We start from the raw sequence: 23,636 nt of genomic DNA on the forward strand, positions 1-23,636 counted from the left end.
GTGTGAACACATGATCATGGTTTAAAGTCGCTGATTCACTAGTCAGACTTCTACTGAGCAACGAGAGGATTGATTTGGGGTCATGTTTCTGATGGACGTAAAGCTAAATATCGATTCTCCTTCAGCTCCATTGCTGATCTGTAGAGTTAACGGCAGGTTAAAAAACACAAGCAACCCCTTTCACATTACGTGTATACAAAATATTAATTCATGCAACTAAAAACACACTCAAGCTCTGTACATCTAGTTAAAAAAATGACATTTTGTACCAAACCTATTATTCCAAAACGTCTGCATTATTAAAGCAGGGTCGATTCATTTCTACACCAACTCATCAGAAACTACACAAGAGGGTCAAGTTTAATTGGATTATTCAAGTAACAACTCACTTTCGGGTTCATTTCTGTAAACATCCTAACAGGCTGTCGCTCTTAATTTGGTGCTTTTCCCTTACTTTGGCCTGTGCTGTCCAAGTGAATTCCGATTCAAACAGAATTAATAATATGCTTTCATTAAAGATACATGGAGCTGTCCAAGTCTGCATGCAGCTTGGAGCGGTTACATATGTCGGGCAGAATGAAGACCAAAAAACATGTAACTGTCCAAATACTTAAAAGTTGAAGTACAGTAAAGCTTTGACATGTGGATCTATAAGCTAAGGTTTACATGGCAGAAGATTAACACATCCTCTAACCCTGGCTCTTTACAAAAGTAGTGTATCAGTTTTTCTGTGTGACTGTGCATGAGAGTGAACAATACCTGACAGATCTTTTTTTTTATGCCAGAGGATAAAAACACGTTTAATCATTAAATATGACTTTCGGAAGTTTCAGAATCAAATCTAACTAAACTTGTTCTATTCATAAAGGTAAAAGGTGGTGATAAAGGTAAAGTTATTGTTAATAATTGTGCCATAAAACACTGAAAATTCTGTTGCAGCTGGCGATCGTGAACGCTGCTCTATACAGCGCATTGGGCAGTGTCCATAGACCCGTGTTCTTCCAATGCTGCTTTGACTTCACATTAACTTTGTAGCTCAGTTTTTTTTATTGTTTTGTCTTGAATTAGGCAGACTAAACTCTATACTGGAGCTGGAGTCTTAAACACGGCATTGACAGTATTTAAATTTGTCTGGTTGGTCTCCATAGCCCAGCCTCTGACACAAGCGATTATTTGCTCTGGTTCAGCTGTTGGTGAGCCAGAACTTTACGTGGTCAAAACAGAAAGAACTGGTTCTGAGTTAAGCTCAAAAACCAGTACCTGGAATAGCTTTGGTGGAAAAAACCCAAGTGTACTTTAAAATGAGTTAGCAGTGATGGGAAAAAGAAAAAAAAAAGAGTTAGCAGCACATAATGTCAAGGTTCACACACTTCTCTAGTGTTGCTTTTCTGTCTATTTTGCCTTGAACCGTCTACATGAACATAGACAGTGATGCTTCCCAGAACAAATGTGCACCTTTAGGTTCTGTCCATCAAAGGGCAGTGATCCGCTGACCAGTGTGTAGAGGATAACCCCAAGGCTCCAGACATCCACTTCAGGACCATCATACTTTTTTCCTTGAAAGAGTTCAGGAGCGGCGTACGGTGGGGATCCGCAGAAAGTGTCCAGTTTGCTCCCCACAGTGAACTCATTGCTGAAGCCGAAGTCGGCTATCTTGATGTTCATATCAGCATCTAGCAATAGGTTCTCTGCCTGTGGTGAGGAGAAAGAGAGTAGATCAACACGTGGATCGAAACAATGGCTGATTACTAAAGTTTTTCTCATGGGAGCTCACCAACATATAGACATATAGACATATAGAAAGTGTCCTCACCTTTAGATCCCTGTGTACTATCCTCCTCTGGTGACAATACTGCACTGCAGACACAATCTGAAAATCAAACACACATCACAGGTCACCACAGGCACAGGACAGGAAAGACCCCTTTTCACTGCCTGAATAAATGCAGACATCTTTTTTTTTTAATACATCATCCTGCTGACTGGTTCTCAGCATAATTCAGCTAACGAGCTAATGTTTTTCTACTTCTGAAAGGAGACGTTCCAGATGAAATTTGAGAACCGCCAATTCAAGGTGCAAGAGCCCAAATGTTCCAGGTGCTAAAGCAGTTAGCGGCTGCTTTCACAGCTGACGGGGAAATTTCACTGACATGTGTAAGAATAGCAGTGATCGATCAAACAAAAAACACGCTGTTCTCCGACAGAAGCCACCCACCTGCACGCTCTCATGAACACATTGAGATTGCGCTGAGCCTCACACACAGACACAAACTGCCCACACTGTGTCAGACACTATTTCTCTGAGTCATCCAACTAAGAGAGATTTTATATATTTAAAAAAAAAAAAAGCTTGGTTTATCAAGATCTTCCTCATGTTACACTGAAGAAGAAGCAAATCGGAAATCTGTTTATTTTCTGGGTAAAGATAAGCTCAACAGACTACTATTAAGAAATAGCTGTAGATGCCTCATTGCTTAAGTCACACCACTAGGTGTCAGAGCAGCTTCTACAAGAATGCTGGTTCTTAGGACCAAGCTATCTGCACTCCACCTTTCCTCTGCAGTCAGTGACAAAGCTTAATCTTGGTGCATGCAGTCTTCCCCCGGAAAACAGTAACAGAATGACGGAGGTACAAGTGCAGCAATGTTGATGACTCACCTGTCTGAACTTGGCCCTCGCCTCCTTCTCCTTCATTCTGCCATGAGCCACTAGATAGTCAAATACCTCTCCTGCAGAGAGAAGAAGTGTACAATGACTTAACTACATCCTCATTTTATATAATCTAAATCATTCATTTGTGATTGCTTTGAGGCAGTCAGAGGAATTTAATCTTTTAACAAGTAGGTATTTGAGATGGCGAACAGCCTGAATTATAGATTTATAAAAAGAAAAAAGGACATTAGATTCGAGGCATCCTAAACTTACAAGATGGGAACATTTTGTACACAAATATTAATACGTCTCATTTAGTGAACGTGCATTAAAGCTTCACTTACCACCGCTGGCATACTCCATCACTAAATAAAGTGTCTTGTCTGTTTCAATCACCTCAAACAATTTAACTGCAAGAGAAGTTGGGGAAAAGAAGGAGAAAAATGGAGGCGGGAATAAAACAAGTTTACAAAATTACATTTTGAGTTGGTCTTAGATGAGTTGACTGTTGACTACTCGAGCTAATGGATCAACTTTTATTCTGAATGTAGCCTTCAGTAGCAGTCTGGGGTTTGGTCATTCTTATTTATATATGCATGCATTTATGCCACAAGAAAGTCATCCAAGCATTACATAAATGGGAAAGGGAGCAGCTTCCAATGTTCATACAATGTTGATGCAACTTCAGCTACAGGAATACATGAGCAGGCCGCTAAGGGGCTAAAATTCCAACCAGAAATCAATTAATTTTCCGGGAAAAAAACAGCACATATACTGTTTCTTTAAAGAACCCGGCAGCGGGTTAAACTGGCTCAGCTGGTTGCACAGTGTTGCTTTAATTCATTTTACTAATCCTATTTCACCGGGCTGCAGCAGGTTCCTGTTTGAACTTACCTATGTTGGGATGGTTCAGGAGCTTCATTATTCTGACTTCCCTGAAGAGCTGTGGAAATACAGAGGTGAGTTTAATCCACCATGTTAAATAACATTCCCAGCGCTGATCCTGAGAGTCAGCTCTATCTCTGCTGGGAAAGCGGTGTTAGAAAATGTTATCAAGCACTGACACAGGAGTCAAATGAAGGGAACTCCTGCAGCATGTATACATCTGAAACTGTATTACACCAGAAAAGGAGTTGAGGATCTTGACACTACTGTACTGCGCAAAGCAATATGACTGATTAAGTGACAACGTCGCACTAAATCTTGCCCCTACACAGATTAGGTACAGAATTACAACTCCACCGACAAGCTGCAGGCAAGCGAGCCAGCCAATCGGTCACACATCAGCATCGCACGAGGACAGCCACTGCAAAGCAGCAGCACGCAGGCTTACAGTCTGTGGCCTAATATACTCATTTTATCTTAGAAGTGCATAAAGAGGGACAAAATAGTGCTGATGCCTGCAGTTCTAGAGAACAAAATGCAACAAAAGTTGAGTTTCTGTGTGCGCTTTGATTTGCTAAGAGCTCCCTTATATCCAGTCTCTGGGGAAACCCCTGCAGGACAACATTCTCCATTTTATCTTCTCAGAGCAACATGTGCAACAGCTGAGAGCAGAGAGCCAGGTAGCAGAGCATTCCCAGCTGTAATCTTTGAAAACCATGTCTCTTACATCAGCTGAGCTCCTGCAGCCACATAGAGGTGCTGTTGAATCATTTACATTCTGCTGATTTCCAAGTCGAGCCGTGCTGAGGCTGTGTTCATGGGTCATATTTCAGCACTGACTTGACAGGGATTTTGCACATACAGTACAGTGCTGCCACCTGAGAAAGAGCACACATTTAGCCGTTTGCTGACTTTGTTTAAAAGGTATTTTCTGAAAATGGGGGGGGAGAGACTCCAATTATCTTTGCATGTGGGGGGCATGAATGTGTGCATACCAGTGTATCCATGCAACTTTCCTAAAGGCCCTTTAGGGGTCTTACATAAGCTCCAGGATAGTGTGCGTTTCTAAGTCGTCGAACACAGCCATTATACCAGTGTGAGCAGGCCCGACTGCGGGACCTCTCAGCTACAATCTAGTTCATACAAGTACTCTGTTTCACTAATTCTTTCTTCTGTCCTCTGCCTCTACTTGCTCGCCCGCTTCTCTGTTTTTTCTTTCCGACGTCTCTCACCTCATGTAACTAAAATACACAGAGTGCAAAAAAAAAAAAAAAAAAAAAAAAAAGCAGCAGCAGAGAGCTTAAAGGCTCTCATGTCGCTGTTATTGTCAGATAAACAAATACTGAACTTTAGGCCAAAGCCTGGTGGAGAAATATTCCTCAGTTCCACAGAACTACACTGTTATCCCACATCAATGAGCCACACATGGTGACATTTCTGTTACTGTAGTTTATTTTGAATCAATCCCACATGCACTGTTCCCATTGGTGGAAAATACTCACTGGAGAGCTGAGTGTGTTTTAATCTGGAGCTGGGGAACTGCTTTTCTAAGGTGTTTTTAAGCAAAGCAAACTCTGTTTTAAAGGAGAAATATGATGTCACTTTTTCACAAGCCAGCACGATTTTCTGTCGTCTTACCGAGATATCTGTGACATGCTTTGGGTAAAATACCGCAGACAGTACAAAGCTCCCATTTCAGCTGTAAATTTACACCACTATTGAGACTGTTCAATTTCAGTGTAGAGTGGCCAACTTCACTCCACCCCTCTCCTTCGCAGGGTCTGCCTCTTTTGAGATCAATAACCTTCGGAGCATGTTATAACGTATAAAAGAGCATACAGTAAACAGCCCGAGCTCAGGCAAGAAACTGATACCGACACTCTTAAATATTAGCATTTCAAGGACAATCGGTACCGTTTACTCTTTGAGGCACAATCTCATTGTGAGTAACTGGATATATTTCTTTCTGAACTATAACAACTGATGGTGAGAATTTGGTGGTAATAAAGAAAAAGAAAAAAAACAAGTGCAACAGAGTTTCGACCTCCACATTCCGAGGTACAGTGAATGCAGCATGCTTAAAAGTCAAAGTCGGGTGGCGTCAAAGTTGATTGGCTGGATTTTTCTACTCTGAGCTGGAAGTGTGACATAAGCCGCTTTCACACATGCATGGTGCCTTATCTTCGCAAAAAAGACGTCTTAATTAGCCCACCTGCTCCTCCTTGTAATTCACACATGCCAAATAGAGGGAGATCAGCCCCACATCGCTGTGTTGTTTCACACATCGGGCTGGTGTTGCGGAATTGGCCGAGTGATGACAGCACCGTTGGCAAGAGTCGTGCGTTCTGCAATGACTTCTGCATATGCACACACGAGACAGTATTGTTTCGCTTCTATTACTACCTCCTTTGCCAGCTCATAGGCTTATCAGCGGCTGGGTCGACTTTCGACCCTCACCGCTCCACCTCTGTATTTCATAATGTTTCCCTTTTGAAGACTTGCTTCTGCAATCTTTTGTTTAAAGGACAGAAATTTATGTGCAAACAGGGCTGTCACCATCATGAGCTCACATAATTGCAATGAATCACAATTTCTATCAGTTGATTTTATGCCACGAAGAGTTTTTTGTGGTATTACGAATTTCTACTTTCAGGAAGGGAGCTAAGCAGGAGCTAAACAGAGTGCTTTAGACAAAAGGAGACGAGCTGAAGCGAAAATTACCCATGTAAGCGAGTAAGTAAAACTCAGAGAAATATTATGTTTTATGAACATCAACACGGGTGTTCTAGCTGAAAGCCAAACTTTAATTTAAAAAATTAAAACACAGGAACTTCAAGAACAAATTGTGCCCAGAGGTGAGGTTGTTTTTGCAACTAAATCCATCCATCCATCCATCTTCTATATCCACTCAATCCAATACAGGGTCGCAGGGGAGCTGGAGCCCATCCCAGCTGTCATTAGGTGAAAGGCAGGGTCCGGTGGCCAGTCCATCACAGGGCCCCACAGAGACAAAAAAACATGCACACTCACTCCTAGGGTCAATTTAGACACAGCAATTAACAATAACCTTTTAAATAACCTAAGACATATGTTTTTGGACGGTGAGTAAAGCTAGAGTACCAGAGAGAAGCCGGGGGGGAGGAGTATATCACAATACTGTCAATAGATGTGCATTGAAATGTAGCTTAATATTACAGGTTAAATAGGTGGATCATAAAACATGGCTGTTATTATACTAGTGAATGAAAACATGTCAAACATAAAAGAAAAACTGTCATCTCAAATACGTGAGAACAAAGATATGACACAATTTGTCAGATATAATGATAATTCATTTTGAAGAATCGGGTATTAGTGGCTTACGTCGGCTGATTCCTGCCATTATCTTCACAGTTATCATATTTTAGCAGTTTCACTATAAATGTCCATATGGTAAATCTATGATAAGTGTGTTCATACAGAGGCTTCTTCAGCTCCTCTGCAACAAAGAACATTACAGGAGGTCATTCCTGCCCACCAACAACTGTACACAATTACTTTTATACAATGACTAATGCCTGATACCTGCTTTGATTCTTCATGCTGTACAAATTATTTTTAATTTTGGGATGCAATTCCATTCATTTTCAAATTTTCAATTGGGATTAACAAAAGCCGTCTGTTTATTTCAAATTCGACCTTTGAAAGGTGTGTGTGTGTGTGTAAAGATTGCGCTGTATTCATTTGCTTTTAGGACACATTTTTGCACAACGGCTCAGAATAACAACCTTCTCCTATGTGGCAAACTCTGACGCATATTCATCAGCTGCTGCTTCGGCCTGAGAGGTTCCCCCATGGTAACGAAGTCAATTAGAGTGGAAACACACTGACACAATAACCAGAAGATGCCACACTGTCAGATATTCGTCTATTCCTTCAAATATCATGCATCCCTCAAGACAGAAATTCTTTATCACTCTTGATGAGTGTTGGACTAAAGAGTCAGTGTTTTATCATGAGTGCTTATCTCCTTCTCATTTCCTTTCTGTGCCTTGTTTGCATCATTGCCCTGAAGCCCCTCACATGGGGAGCGCGCATGCAGCCACTTGGAAACAAAAATGAGAACAAATCTGAGCAGGGCAGTGGAAAACGACAACAAACACAGAGCCTGTCAATGCACGCTCAATAGGGATGTAGCCACCATGGTGACCGACGGGAGATAATGAGATTAAGATCTTTGATCCTGTCTGCTATTGGTATCAATAATATCTACAGAAAAAAGGGGATCAACAGCAGTTCCGAGGGTGTGCTCTGCCCATGGTCACGTCATTCAAACTAAAATGAATCGACGGGGTCATTTCAGCTGATGAACTGAGACAGTAATTGAGGAAAATGATGACTAGAATAGCAGCAAAAAGAAAATGTACATCACACACAAGAACACACAGTTTTCAATGCGCCTGGATCTCAGTAGTCTGTGCCAGTGACCTACTTCCAGCCACCCAGAGGCACCCAAACTAGCCTTAATTACAACAGAGTCCACATGCAGAAGGAGCAGAACAGCAGATATCTGACAGGGGACACTTGCAGGAACTGGCTGGACTATTTCAGTCACAGCAGCGCAGCTGCTCATTCAACATGGACATTATTGATAGGAAGGGTAGCCTGCAATCCATCATCCTTATAATGGGTGCATGGGTATAGTTTTTAAATGTGTACAAATAGTGATTCAAAAGCCACATATCATTAAATAACTTCTGCTTGTGGTTTGTCAGAGAAAGGGCAAAAGCAAAGGCAGACAGAAAGTGGCACTGACATACAGACAAACTGTCCTGCCCTGTCCTGTCCTCGACTCCTGTGTGGCTGAAAATAACTCCAACAAGAAGTGGCTTATCTCTTTGTCTTCATCTCTCTCCGCTTCAGCAGAGACTTGTCATCCGTTACCCACAACACAAAGAGAAAACACACCTATCTCTTACTAAATAACTTTTCTTTTTAAAACTCCGATTTAAGCCAGGCAGCAATTAACAACATCACAAGGCATGTGAGTCCCTGCATGTCTTAGCAGCTTCGGCATTTGATTTGTATTATGATTCACCTCAGACAACAGGGCTGTCTGTCTAATCACATTCCACTCATCTGTACAAGACCAAAGCTCCTCTGACCCATGGGCTCGGCAGCATTTCATTGGCTAATGCTGTGTGGCAGAAGAAGGACAGACGTAAACAACAGCCATTATGAGCGGTTGACCCCATGGTGGGCTTTTTCCAACTGTCAGAAAATACAGAGTCACAGAATGTTGTTCCGAACGCTTTCTGCAAATAAAAAAAAACAGGAATCATCGCGCCATACATCGCTAAGACACGAGAGAGTAAGCCTGGAGGTTAGATTGAAACCATTTTCGTAAACGCCTCCAGCCCTTTTAGAATTTTTGTTGATTTTGTGGAAGCAATATGAAGAGACAACTCTTATTTACAGATTAGATCAGAAGGCGACAAGAGTGCGGTGGGTGCTGGGATCAGTGCAGTGTTTGTTTAGTGGAAGAGAGGATTAACTGAGAGGCCTATTTTAGAGCTAAAACGCCGAAAAACCATGACAACATCAACATCCCTGACCGCAGATGACATGTGATGCATTTCCTGTGGTGGATCTAAGGAGGTGGCCAAGCTGATCTCATTTCCTGTTGGGCTGAAACCACCACAAAGTCACAGCAGTGAACCATGAAGGATTCAACCAGAGCTTCATTCTGACCTCATGACTCAGACTGTTTAACTCGCTTTAGGATAAAATACTAGGAGGGAAAACACCAGGATGTCAGAGATAATCTTAATCTTAAAAAGAAAAAAAAAAGCAGTAAAATGGAATTTAAAACAGATTAAGTCTCTTTGTATAGTCTAGGGGGGAATAAAGTATTTCTGTCTGTGCAGGATGACGATGTTGGTGAAAGAAACGGTAGCACACAGGTGCGCATGTGTGTGAAAGGTTGCCAAAACTGTGAGCTCATAAAACTGAGGTAGAGGCAGCTCAAACCATCTGCATAAATCATAGCATCTCCTGCGTATGTCTACATGTGTCACGCAGCTCTGTGTGTGTGTGCACATGGCTGCATGGATGTGGCTGTACAGGATCTGCCAGAGTGCTGGCTGTGCCTACAGTGCCAGATGGTGTGCCTGCAGCCCGACTCCTCTGAGACCACGAAAACAGAGATCCGTGGCTTTTTGACAGGCTAGCATGAAAGAGTAAACGTTGACATTGAGTGGAGGAGCGATGCAGCCAAATCAGATGGGGCTCACCCACTCAAGCAGAATCACAAATAAAAAGCAGCCTGCTATTATAAACCCTACTATGAATATATAGCAAAGCGAATCAATGGTGCGGCTCTTCGCTAAATTTACCCTGAATACAAAATGTCACATCAACGCAAAGTCAGAGCAAGAGATGGAGGCGAGATCAGCTTGAACACCTGTTTTTAGATGCACCAGACAACCTGATAACTTTTTTGTTCTGCCCTTACCCTACTTATGCAGGTTTTCCATCTCTTAACTATATCAAATTGAATGCTTAGGGGATTTAATCATTTTCATTATCATAATTACAGAGAGTGTGTCCTACAGTTTATATGTAATATATTGGTTAGTGTCCTACCCTGAGGTTAAATGTGACTAAAAGAGACTTAATTGAGATAATTTTTCTTATCTTAGGTAACATTTGCCCCTTTTTATTATTTTTTTTTACCCTTTGTTTTTGAAAGCTGAGCTGGGAAAAAAAAAAAAGCACTGAAGTGAAAAAAAAATACAGAATGACTGCAAAAGACTTGCTATCTGGAACCTTTTTATCCTCCAGTACTTCCATATTTCAGACCTGAACATGCCGGAGTGTCCAAAAGGTGTCAAGTGCGTCAAGTCCTCAGAGACCAAATAAATAATAATCACAGCCAGAAGTGTCAAGGGTGAAGCAAGACATGCGCGAAGGCAGATGGAAAACTCAGGGCCAACGGTGAAATGTTTTTTTTATTGCTCATTTGGTGTTATTTATTCATAAGTTTGACTTTACGCTTTGAACATAACAATGAAGATACAGTGGAAATTCTGTGATTTACAAGTCAAACAGTTCTGCGCCCGATAGCTGCCTAATAATTGTGTTAAGACAAAAGTAACTTTTTCCTCTGTTGATCTTTTAGGTTTGAAGCTCAATGACATTTTGGAGTGAGAAAACTGTAACATTAATATTGCTAATATTCTAATGTTTATGCACACAGTTTATACAAAACACACAAGTCACTTACTCAGTTACCATACCCATTGTCTGGAAATATCTATACAAATTGGTGTTTTCCCATGAAAAGTAGGGGGGTAAGCTTTTGTAGGGCCTCTTATAGTCTGTATCTTTTCACTGGTGCTCTCCAATCATAAAGGTCACAGTGGAAATACAACAAGCAAAGCAAGCGAATCAGCCCAAACAGCCTCAGGGACTGTAGTGGGATACAGTCTAGACTTCTAAACGAGAAAAAATGCCCCAAACTAAACAACCAAAAATGATTGTGTATGCGAAAAAAGAGAGTTAAAAGAGAAATATATATAATCAATGTATTTCATGTTTCTAATCCAGGAAGGAAGGATTGCTTAAAGGAAAACAACTCTAGCTATTCAATCTTAGAAAAAGATGTCCACTTACATGCTCGGGTTTGACGGTCATGTACAAGTATACAGTGATTGATCAGAAGAGATCACCGCCCATTTCTAATACTGAGCTTTCTAAACAACTGGTAAGGCAATGAGAAAACAACTGATGTGCATTGCTCAGGTTCCTGCTATCCATTTGCTGTTGTTGATTTTACTCCTTGGTAAATGCATGTCATTTCATAATACTTTTTCTTTGTCTGATTTAATTCTCTTTACGTTTATGGTCTGGTAGAGTATCCTTTTAGGATTTTAGCACGGAACAATTTAGCAATTTTTTCATCTTTCTTTAGAGATTCCTCATTTTTACAAGATGTATGCATTCTAAATATAACAGCATTATTCTTCAGTCCATTATATTTATGTTTATTATTTTTGCATTAATTCAGAACACAATTCCTTGGTGCTTTGACACTGGAGGATGGCTGGAGCTGGGTTATGGTAGGGAATTGATTTAGTAATCAAATATGAGATCCTACATGCAACTCCATGTCCACCCCTTGGTTCTGGCCCTGAGGAAGCCAATGATTGACCGCGTTTATGCCTTTAGTTTTTGCTGTAGATATTATTCAAATACTACAAGATTACAGGAGTAACAAAGCAAAAAGCAGCATCAAGGTAGATGCTCACTTTAATGTATCAACTGTAAAGCTTTCACGAGGATAGCATAGGACACGCCGAGTCACTGAGACAATCGATTCCATCCAAGAAATGACTGCTGCGTCACGAGACAAGCTCCTGCATTGCAGATGGCACATCTGTATACCGTTGCAGGAATCTAAAGCACAGAGCACAACATGTGCTCCATGCAAACAAGTGCCTATACTTCATCCAAATACACCAATATCGTGCATACATGCTACTGCGCCAATTGCCCATAAAAAGCAGTAAGATTTCTCCATACTGACCCTCTCGCATTCTATGCAGCCGACACACGAAAGGCCCACTGAATAATTGATCATAGCCATCCCGATTGGCCTACAGGCTCACATGATATATCTGCCCTACTATGACCATCGCCAGGCAAGCAGCAGGCAGCACAACCCATAAGATATGAAACCACTCACGACCTCGGCGAGACTCAAACTGGTGAAGTCAGTCAGAGGCACGCACGCACACGCATAAAAAGCCTCTAAATGTTCCATCAGCCCACTTTGTGAGCAGATTAGACACCACACAATGGGCCATTAAACAAAAGAGCTTGCACAATGAAATATATATCTAGATTAGATTGAACTGAGATCTTGAAATTGTCACAGCGCCGTGGCTCTGATCAGCTGAAGAACTGCAGTCAGAGCCCATTAAGACCCACGACAATTAATCATGTGTTTCAATTGTTTGGCACAATGCCTGAAACACAACAGTGCAGGAAATGTACCGCCAGGCTAAAAACTGGCGTGTATTACAGACCATTTTTCTATTCTCCCATTAGCCCTTTACAAATATGATCAGTAATATATTGTCACCCTTGTGGTTTAGAGACAGCATAAAACAAAACACACACAACTGTCTTTTCTACAGACATTAGAGTCCATAGTTGCTTAGCGATTTGAAAGAAGAGAAAAAAAGATCATCCATGCTCGATAATGTCACAACCATGAGAAGAATTCCTGTCAGCCAGCTGCACATGTGATTTATTTTTAGATTCACAGTAGGTGATGCTGGCTCCTACAGTAGAGGCAGCCCGTTTCCTTCCACGAGGTATAAATTTACCATAACGATTATACAATATGTGTAAAGATTTGTGTGAATGTATCAGCAGAAAGATCAGGACTGGGACTCAGTAATCAGGAAACAATCCAAACTCTTTGCTCTAATTGGCTGCGACTGTTAGAGAGGAGTAGGTGACAGCCAGGCCGGCAGGCGTATTTTTAGCTGCTGTTCACCACAAACTAATAGAGTCAAGAATGAAAAGGGGTGGGGGCTGGTTTTTAAACAGGCCTTGTGGTCTCTTCTGACTGCAAATGATTGAATTACGCAAAACCACACATCCTGAGTTCAAAAAGTGAAGAAAGAGTGCAGCAGGAACCCAGGAATGACTAATGGAAAAGACGTGAGCACTGTCACCAAGACATTAGTGTTGCCAGGAGGCCATAAAACACCAACTCACCTTCTGTAGACTGGTCGGATTCAGCTGGGTTTTGTCTATTATCTTCACCGCCACCTAGAGCGAGAAAAGGCATAAAAAGAAAGAGAAGGGAGGGGAGAGAGTGGGATGAAAAAAGGAGGGGAAAAAATATAAAGATGTCATAACTGATTCTAGTTTTGTGGTTTTGGCTGTGAAGCGAGATCATATTCATAAAAGGTGGCTCTGTATTCAATCTGAACTCATCTTAACACTGATCTATTGTGGTGAAGATAAAAAGCAGGAATAGTTGAACTCGAATATACTGTAAATAGGAAAGCATTGGCGCCAGACATGGAGACAGACTGGTTTAGCCAAACTGTACCTGTGCAGCAGTCAGGTACGTGACTGTGCAGTTCAGTGATCGACTGCTGGCAGCAGTCTGATTCATCCATCTCCATAATCAGCCCAAAGTGCACACTGAAACAGACATGCTCCCCTCACTTTCTGAGAGCTCAGCAGCTTTTATGAAACCACAAGCTGGGCTATACTGCAGACTCACCAGCAACCCTGCACATTGTGCTGCTAAGTGATTGACGGAGCACTTTCACCATATAACGCAATTACACTGAAACACGTGAAACACACACAGCTTATTGTTACTGCACAAAGAGCAATCTCTTTTAGGTTTCATTTTTTTTCCAGCAAGTAGACTTAAAACTGAATCATTATGAATGCCAGCTTTGTTGTGGTCTGACCGCATGCATTTAAAACTAAATCTGTGTGGAGGACAGTGGTCGCTTTATAAAGCTATATACAGCTTCTATAGGTCTTTTAAGACTACTTAAACAACTGACACCGTTTAATATTTCCAATGCGTTTGTGTTACTTCTCTTCGAAACTCCAGCTCTTATGCACTTTGTTACGATAACTAACCAAGGAAAAGGATGTTTCTATAAACAGTTATCTGCAAATGAATAAGATTAAACAAAGGCCAAAGGGCAGGATTTTGATAATGGAAGCTTTCTGACTGTTCCTTTGTATCCTGAGAAGGATCGACCCATCTCAGCTGAGCAGGCTTTGGTAACACATTTGATACATAGTAAAAGGCTGAGGCATGGCGGACAGAATTGTTTTGGCCCAGATATCAGTTATTTGAATGACCACTGGCTACACTGGATCCCCTAAAAACTAATCGTTTAAGTCAATAAATATCCGATAGGTCCCACGATATGGAAAGAGATCTGACGGTAGGATCTGTAAGCCTGTGAGACCTTTGCACTCACAAGAAAAGCTTTACAAGTGTCTGAAGGGAGGTGAAAACCCTAAAAAGCACGACATGTTGAGAGTGGAATGTGAAACCACTACACTGGAGGCAAACTTTTCACAGATGCAAGCCTGATATAAATCTAAGAAAAACATATTTTGAATGGAGGGGATTCACTCCACTGAGGTTTCACAGTGACTTAGAGGTACAAACCATGAAATCTCAGCGTCCACAGTTCTCACTGAGTTTCCTGAAAGCCTCGCAACTTAAGAAGGGGGAAGCATTTGTTTTTTTTCCATTTTTTATTATGCGACGACTGTACCCAACATATCCTTGTCCAATCTATCCTCAAGAAAAGATTTTGACAGGATGTCCAAAAATCATCGAGACAGTGAGCGGTTGAATATTCTGTTAAAGAATGCACAACCCCTATACTTAAAAAAAAAGATTAAACATTCGACTAGTTCTTGAAATTTACGAGCTCATCTTGAATTTCAGGGCAGCAACGCAAAAAAAAGGTGTAACAAAAGGAAATCAGTGTTGGATGCCTGTGATGTTCAGGCCCCTCAGGTGACATCTGTCATGGAAATCATTGCATGGGCTCAGGAACACTGCCAGATTGTGTCATTGTCTTTGAACACAGTTCACCATTTGGATTTGGGGCTGTATTGGTTTTTGAAAGCTTCGTTTTCTAAGACGCATCAACAGACATCGACCAACTGATTTCTGTCTTTTCGTTCAAATCACTTACACCCTCACCCTACATCCCAAACGTGTTTAATTGTGGTACCATCTACAAGATTTTTTTATTTCTATTATTTATTTATTTATTTATTTTTATTGTGTATGTTCAACTGAAAGAGGAGAAAGTGCCACTGGAGATTAATGCTACAATAACATTTACAATTACAATTTATTATGATAGGATTACTTTGACTCAGGCCTCATGAGAGCTTAATATGCATGCTTCAGTGGATGCAGACTCTGGCTCTAATCCCAAGCAGCCTGTTAAGGGGGAAAACCAAAAGCAAATGCTGAGTCATGGTGGAGAGAATGCAGGTTATTCATCCCGAACAGGGTTTCCCCAAGACCTACACAGCAAGTTTTAATTTCATCCAAAGCCAGAAGCTATGCTCCACAATGACACCAATATAATAGCAGTGAAAGGAGCACAGTCTAGCAGCAAGAGAAGAGAGCGGAGACCACAGAAAGGCTCACAGTGTGAAGAAACACGGTGTGCAGGTGGTGTCTATTTGCAGCCTATCTTAGGTGGGCAGGTGCACAGACACAGACTCACTTCCCTAGTTTCTCCTTCTTCCCGTCATGGACGAATGTATGTGTGTGTCAGTGGATGGATGCATACAAGTGTTGGAGCCGTCCTCATCCGTCACTCTACAGCCCGATCTTTCACTCTGCTCTTTGTATGAGATGCATCACATCTCCTCGACAACGCGCAGCACAAATATCTTTTTTCCTCGTCGTTTCATTTGAAAGCGATGTGGACGGCGTGACATCACAAAGTTTCTGCGCACGCAGGCGCACGCGATCACTAATGGATTTGAGGGTGAATAATTCAACTCCACAGCGACAGAAGGGCAACGCGCATCACTGTTAATTATTCAGTGCTTTCGTAACACAGGGGCCATATGTCGGGAGCGCATATAAAACACGTGAATGTTCAGAAAGATGATGTGGAGGGACTTGTTTTGCTAAAGTGCTTCACATGTTCCTCTACACTTTGATTTCCCTCTGAGCTCTTTATTCACAAGCACAGGGCTAAGATCACCTGTGTTACGGGGAACTAATTTAGTGAAGTATGGTCACATTGATATAAAGTTAAAAAAGGTTTACTTATTGTCAGGCAGGGAGCAGGAAGGAGGGATCTGCCTGGAATCAATGTTACAGCATTGCATGAACAAGAACCTGCATAATGTTCTCTTATATTACCTCTCATCTTTTTAATAATGTAGTTGTGGCTGTTGTTGCTGTATGTTCCTGCTTGTGTGGCTTTTCTCAGCAAATTCGCTCTCTGTGCTGTGTGCGAGTGCAGAGAGCCACTAAAAGCCTGAATCAAAAATCTGTGCCTCAGTCGGTGAGCGCCAACAACCGGCTATTAGTCTATTATCTATTAGTCAATATACAGGAAACTAATATTTAGTACCAGTCCAAACTTTCGACACGTCTAACCGTTCATTTTGTACGAGCTGAAACGTACACCTTTTCTGACCCAGTGCTGTCAATTAAAAGATCTGTTAAGCACAAATTTAACTTTGCAATTTGGAAGGCAGAAAGACAAAATAGTCCAGAAGTTAGCCCTTATTTCTTTTAAAAAATAAAAACAACCAAAGTAACTGAGATTTCAATTCAGTTTTATCTAAAAAGTGCCAAATCACTGCAAAAGGTGTCACTGTGATTAACTTGTTTTCCTTTATATGCAACAAATGGTTGACTAACCATATGAAGTAATAATCTGTTAATCGGTAACAGTTTAGGTTCAGCTAACGGTCGACTGATACGATTCCTTTAGTTTCTTTTTAGAGCTCAGTGAGAGACCAAAGAAGGTTGACAACCAATGCTGATCTAATATTGTAGTTTTGTTTTATCTTATTAAATACAACAATTGTGGTTGATGCAGAAAATGTGAAAGGCCCATTTTTGGAACCCAGTGTTCAAATTAGTCCGCTCTAGACTGCTGTAGTCACATGATGACAGGCTTTGGATCTGAACTGCACATTCTAAGGTCTCAAGATCAAATAAAAACTATAGTTAGAAATATCCTGATGCCTATCCACCAACAGATCACCCTCCATGTTACACAGTGGATTTTTTTTTCTTTAAAATGTCTTCAACACTCCGGCTGCATTATTTATGTATGAGTCTAAAATATTTTGTCCATGGCAGCGACACCGAGAAGACTTCCTGTCGTGCAAATGTCCCAACATTCGTCCTTTTGTTTCCCAGATTTGTGAAATAACAAGATGATGATAATCAGTTTGATCTAACAAAGCTTATTCACATTTTTCCCCTCTTAACGATACTGTACGTTTCGCAAAATGCGTGTACAAAGCTTACCGTGTGTGAAAAAGGAAAAAAGATTTGATCAATCGTTAATATCATTCAAGGGGGATTGGCGGAAACGCAATTTGATATTTTCAACTATGTTTTTATGTCAGCGTAAAACTCTGTGAACATTAGAATCGCTGCATTTTTGGTACCTTATAATACAACCAACGTTAATCACCTTCCACTGACACTTCAACAGTAGCCCAGAATGGACAAAACACACGCCGTTTGATGATATATCCGTGTCATCAGCCCTCTTTGTGGGTTGCTAGGGGCAATTGCTGCCGTCACCGTGTTGAGTATGAATGTGTTTATGTGCCTGTCCTGTGTTCAACCTCCACAGCAGATGGAGGACAGTCAGTCACTTGCCTCCTGATCCTCCTCACCTTTTTTCCTCAGCAGAGCTCTCTCTGAGGTCCTCTTACAGTTAAAACCTTTACTTACTAAAGCTGACTGGAAAATCCACGTCGAGCAGAGACCTGCTACGCCCGTGCTGCGATAGCATCAGACTTTATGGGTAGTGTTCTTTCCGCCTATCTCTCTCTCTCTAACTCTGGTCCATGTCTTTGCATTCTGATGAGCCAGCAAACACTCTCGGACACACAAAGCAGCGCCTGACCTTTTCTGCCAGCGCTTGTTGCAGCATACTCAATCTGTTCATTTAACATTAAAGGACACAGGAGGGATCAAACTGTTGCCGGTTAGACCTGAGAGAGCATGTGTGCCTTAAACACTCTGATAAGACTTTGTGCTTTATGAGACACAGATGATTAGAGGCTAAGACACAGACATGAGAGGACCTGTGAGGCACATCAGGGCTGTCAGTGAGGGCTTTGGGTCCTGGAAACAGGAGCTTTAATTACCAACACACCACAGCAAGGCGTTTATCACTCTGACAGGTCAGCACTGTATAACTGGATGAGAGAAATCTTGTCGTGTGCTGATTTAATGAAACATTATGATAACATACAATATTGTCACGCCGTTCATTGTCTCGACAGTTGAGACGGGGCAGAAAACTCTTAATGGTTCCGTGGAGAACTCCTTGCAGCAGCTTCTTTTTCAAAGGCTCAGATCTAATCGGACAATTAAATATAATCATGATTAAAATGCAGACTTTTAACACTTTATAACAAATGCTCTGCAGACAAACTGCCTGAAGTCTGGCGCCCATAGAGGGATGGATTTTTGCGATGACTTGTCAGCTCCACTGAAATGCAGCTCAGTCAGGTTGACATCAGGTGACTGACTCATCCATTGCAGAACATTGCATTTCCTTACATTCAAAAACTTCTGAGCTACTTTGGCAGTAGGTTTTTTTTTCGGTCACTACACTGTACCGCTTCTGTCTCCCATCACATCATCAATAAACACTGGAGACAAAGTGCTACAGGAAGCCAATCATTCACTCATGTCCTCGCACTGCCTTCGCATGTTTCAGAGAAGGTGCTTCATGCTATAAATCTTAAGCCATTCAGAGTCTGCTGTATGCATGCTCATCCAGGAGTGTTCTTTACTTGGCTGGACTGTTGTTGTCTGTGGACATCAAAGCCTTTTTTACGTTGCTGCGCTCATTAAGGTGGGTGGTTTTTTTTCTCAGAATAAACCAAATTCTGTTCATCTGGCCATCCTTAATGCTATCGCCATCTGTCTGATAGTTTTCCAGCCTCAGGACGGGTTGCTTCTCTTACGTTGAAAACTTCTTTGACTGAATGTACCTCGAGCATTGGAAAGCTTCCAAATGAAAAAAATCAGACAGTATACTTTTTTTAAAAATTGATTAACAGCTTGAGAATCAAGTGTCTGATTAAACTTGAGCCCCTGAAAAAGAAGTTTCTAGAACATAAACAGCTTTGATTTCTCATCCTGTCCTTTAATTCGGATGCCAATGCCCTCACATTTAAGTCTGCACTTTAAAAATGTGTACTCATGATATAGTTGTAACTTGAAATAGGTTCACATAAACAAATTGTTAATATGAAGTCTCACCTCTCTTCCAGTCAGGACGTGTCGCGCCAGCTTCACTTTGGCAAAGTTCCCCTTTCCAATGGTTTTGAGGAGGCGGTAGTTGCCAATATGAGGGTGGTCCTCTGTGGAGGTGAAAGAGTTGCGACATCGCGACAGGCTGTGACGACTCGCAGACTTCGTCGGGGGAGCCGGAGGCTCCACAAAGCCGTCCACTGATGAGTGCTGCAAGGAAAGCCGTACATGATGAGATCAGCAGCGTCCTCGCTCCCTGCCCTGAATTTACATAGATACCACTGCGACGAGTCTCTGAAGCACTGAGGCCAAATTTTTCCTCTTGCTCCACAGCCTGCGCTGGTAAACAAGGCGGCAGTGTTGAAGCGGAAGCTTTTTTGTTCCAAAACAGAGATATTCACCACGCAATCAGACGTGAACACAATAATTCAGTTAAAGAGCTAATCCCAAAAAAAAAAAAGATTATCAAAAGACAGAAAGTTTCAAATGAAGCTTTTCTTTAACTTTTGAATCAAAGTTATTTTTCCATGTTCACACATTCCTACACAAATCGTTTCAGGTCTCCACAGATCTTTAATATTTGGACAGGGGGATTGGGAGGTCGTGGAAAAACCTTCAGTTTTTGCCTCCTGAAGTAGTCTAAAGGTTTTGGATATCAATACCTGCTAAGGATCATTATTCTGTCATCAAAATCCTTTTCATTTCACCTTAAGCTCACCCCCTTAAGTCAGCGTGATGTTTGCTTCCAGAATTTTCCACTGGCCTCAACATAAACCCCTAAGTGGCATCAATCTACCCTCGCTTACATAACAGGGAAAGATGTTCTTTTCATTAAATTCTGCACCTTTCTTTTTCTGATTTCTGTGGCCAACTGAGTCGAATTTAAACGCAACCTGTCCATAAACCATGTTTCCTAACTGCATCGGGGCCATTCATTTGCAAACTTTGAACGCTCAGTTTTGTGGTGAGCGTTAAAAAAAGTGAAGAAAGGATAACTTCCGACATGATTTTTGTCAGACTCCTGCTAGGCAGCTCCCTGAAAGAGGCCATGACTGCTGATCGCCAGGAAAATGTTTGAGGAGTATAAACTTTTATAAAACTTATAAATCTGCTTCACCTGAACTTACCTAACAATAACAGAGAGCGAGCAATATCCCCAAAAAGCTGATGAAATGGCATCAGAGCTTAAGTCTTTTGGGAAGGCCACGTTTCTGCACGGCACCCTTTCCTCTTTTTCACTCTAAAACTGTAAAAACTGAAAATACTCTGACCTTACATAAGGTATTTAAGAGCATATTTCGTCTTAAATTGTGGGTCTTTTGGAGGATTTTCATCTTCTACTCACATTATCACTTGAAGAATTAAGAAGGGTTGAAGAAATGTTGACCAATTTTATAAAACTTGATGGCTGCATGACAATGTTATCACAGAGCTATCGCAGAAGTCCTCAGCTGAGGGAGGAACAATCCGGAAGGGCATCGGATTCCCTTCTCTCCCTCTGCGACACCTTAACCTCCAAACCTAAAGACCTTATCAACCACTACGTAAGATTCAGTAACAGATGGGAGCGATCTGTTTGGATAATGAGCCTTTGAAAAAAACCTAAAAAATGTGTCGCGCGGAGCCACAATGTCATTCCACAGCCAAACTGATAACAAGTGTCCCTGTGATATGGCGTACGTGAAGGTGATTCAAGAGCAGCTTGCTGTAAGTGCAACTCTTTAACATGTATTGCGCAGGCTCCTCTGGTCTGCTTCCTCTCCTCTACAACAGCTGCTGATGTCAGTCCAGGTCAGAGATCCCATGATCCTCTGCTCTTAAGCACCACACCCAGCCAGAGAATAAAGCCTTGGTCTGGTTACCCAGGCTCCCCTGCTCCCGTTTCACTGGGGAAACGCTACACCCTGCAGGGTGCGCATCACCTCAGCAAGCCTCCATCCTGACGGAGGCAGAGCTATGCTATAAGCATACATTCCCCCTGTGTCACGGCGTGTGCCTGGTGTGACACGGACAGAGAATATTTAGATCAGACGCCAACCAAAGTCCAATTAATTGATCCAAATGAACCAGCAAACTCTGTGGCTGATACTTCAGCCACGAATAAATGTGCACAGGATGACACACTTGTCTTGGCTCCAAACACTCTAAATTAATGGACTAATATTTAGACTAGCGAGTGACTGAGCTCCTGTGTTTCGTTAATTCTCAAAGTCTGTTTCCCTTCTTCTTCCATCCATTAACTCCAACCAATGATATCACATCTTTCGGTAAAGCCAAACACAAAACACACATCCTTAAATGCACACATATAAAATAATCAAAGCCACTAGAGAACCGCTTCTATTCTGCAGCACTAAAAGCCACACATCTATCTTAGTAATAAGATGTTATGCAATGCAGTTCGGCTGCTCGTGGGCCCTGGGGCTGCGAGCTGGAGTTGTACAGAAGTAGACTAGCCTGGCAGGCTACTCCCAGGGATGCCGAGACTGTGTTTTAATGGGCACACATCAATCCATATCTGTGAGAACAGCATTAGCCAGACATTTACATTAGCAGGCAGCCAAAGCTGATGCATTACTGAAAGTGCATCAGAGAATGATCTGGGAGGCAATAAAATCGCATAGAGTTAGGGGGTTTGTTAAGTTGCATGACTTCAGTTGAAAAGAAATGCAGTTTTTCATTGGATTTTGCTACCTGAAACATCTGCTCTGAGAGAAAAAGAAAAATAGCCTTACAGTTTAATCTTAGATCAGGCAAAACCTTTAAAAAGGCTGCTTCCAGAATGTAATACGAGCAAGGTTGTGTTTCCAAGATGTGTCACAACCTCTCAGCACACAAACACACACACACACACAGTCTTCATCTGAACTCATCTCAAAAGAGAAATGATGCTATCATGCTGTGCTCGAGGAATAAAGCGGGACTGGGTGGCCGTTCACAAACATTCCTTCACACAGTGAATGAGAAGTCTCTCGTGATTTAAGTGCTGTCCGCTATAAATGCGTGTCTGTGTGCTCCTCATCAGCGTCGTGGAAGCAGAATAACAACACTCCCTCCTCCCCGGCACTGAGTGTGCAGTTACAACAGGGCCCAATGGGTGATGGATGTCACATTGCGATGCTACCAGGCGTTGAAAAGTAGGGCAACAACCTCCCTCACCCCAGCCGTAATATTGCCGTTGTGGAATAGAAAATACCCCCAATAGCATGCGTGGATCAACGCATTTCTCTCACAGGCCAACGAGAGAACGTCTTAATTCTCTATATTAACGCCAAAGCTTCGCTTAAACCACTACAGCGTGCGTGCCACTGACGCAGTGCGTTGTTTAGGCTAACCTTATTGTGCTCAGAAACTAGGACAAACGTAACCAAGGTGCACTTTTAGCCTAGGTTATCCTGAGCATTTATTCCCAACAAGGGGAGAGGAGGAAAGAAAGCCTTAGTGCTCATTGGTCGACTCCCTCTACAACAAGGTAGCCTCCAGAAGCGCTGCCATTAACCAGTGCGCTAAAGGGGAAAAAAATAGCTCCCCGGTCACTATTGTTACGCTCCCACGTCCGGTACCGCGCCGTTGTCTCTGTGTGGCAACACTTACATTCTCGGTGTCACGCTCGTTCACGGTGGGCAATGGCGTTCTGGTCGACATCTTGTGTGCTTCGCAGGCCGCTCCGCGATGCAGCGGGCTGGGCAGAGCAGAGCAGACACGGCGCGGTCCGTAGGGGGGGAGCGGTGCCTCTGTCCCCTCTCTACATCCCCTGTAAACACCGCAGACAGCGGCCTTTTACCGCAGCATAGCGCGCCAGGGCCCTGCCGACACGCCAGATTTCCTTATCGGCTTTGTGCACTTCCCTTCAGGTAGACTAGAGTCAGACAGGAAAGGAGGAAAGAGAGACCAGCGGAGAGGGAGGAGGGGAGGAGGAGGAGGAGGAGGAGGAGGAGGGGGGAGGCCAGGAAGATGCGTCGGTAGCGGACTGGTCTGCGCAGCTCATCTCAAACCTCCCACCAGGAAGGATGGAGGGATCTCTCTCTCCAGCTCTCATACACACACTCCCTTTGTCTGCTCTTTA

At 42.3% G+C, this 23,636-nt stretch overlaps 1 protein-coding gene across 7 annotated transcripts in view; it reads right to left on the minus strand.

Annotated features, from left to right (window-relative positions):
• Window positions 1-23,523, minus strand: part of LOC140313013 (serine/threonine-protein kinase MARK1-like) — a 30,037-nt gene extending 6,514 nt beyond the window's left edge. For 3 of the 7 annotated variants that reach the window (XM_072390936.1, XM_072390933.1, XM_072390932.1), the window contains exons 1-8: window positions 23,165-23,523; window positions 19,580-19,780; window positions 13,306-13,359; window positions 3,547-3,595; window positions 2,997-3,062; window positions 2,659-2,729; window positions 1,814-1,870; window positions 1,456-1,692 (exon numbers count right to left, since the gene is read on the minus strand). In XM_072390936.1, the coding sequence (XP_072247037.1) occupies window positions 1,456-1,692; window positions 1,814-1,870; window positions 2,659-2,729; window positions 2,997-3,062; window positions 3,547-3,595; window positions 13,306-13,359; window positions 19,580-19,780; window positions 23,165-23,215 (786 nt within the window). In that variant the 5' untranslated portion in view covers window positions 23,216-23,523. The remainder of the gene's footprint in view (window positions 1-1,455; window positions 1,693-1,813; window positions 1,871-2,658; window positions 2,730-2,996; window positions 3,063-3,546; window positions 3,596-13,305; window positions 13,360-19,579; window positions 19,781-23,164) is intronic. The other 4 variants (XM_072390935.1, XM_072390934.1, XM_072390937.1 and 1 more) reach the window with 3 other exon arrangements.
• Between the last annotated feature and the right edge of the window lie 113 nt (window positions 23,524-23,636).

The sequence above is a fragment of the Leuresthes tenuis genome, unplaced genomic scaffold, assembly GCF_036924035.1.
Source record: "Leuresthes tenuis unplaced genomic scaffold, fLeuTen1.0.hap1 SCAF_8, whole genome shotgun sequence".
NCBI lineage: Eukaryota > Metazoa > Chordata > Actinopteri > Atheriniformes > Atherinopsidae > Leuresthes > Leuresthes tenuis.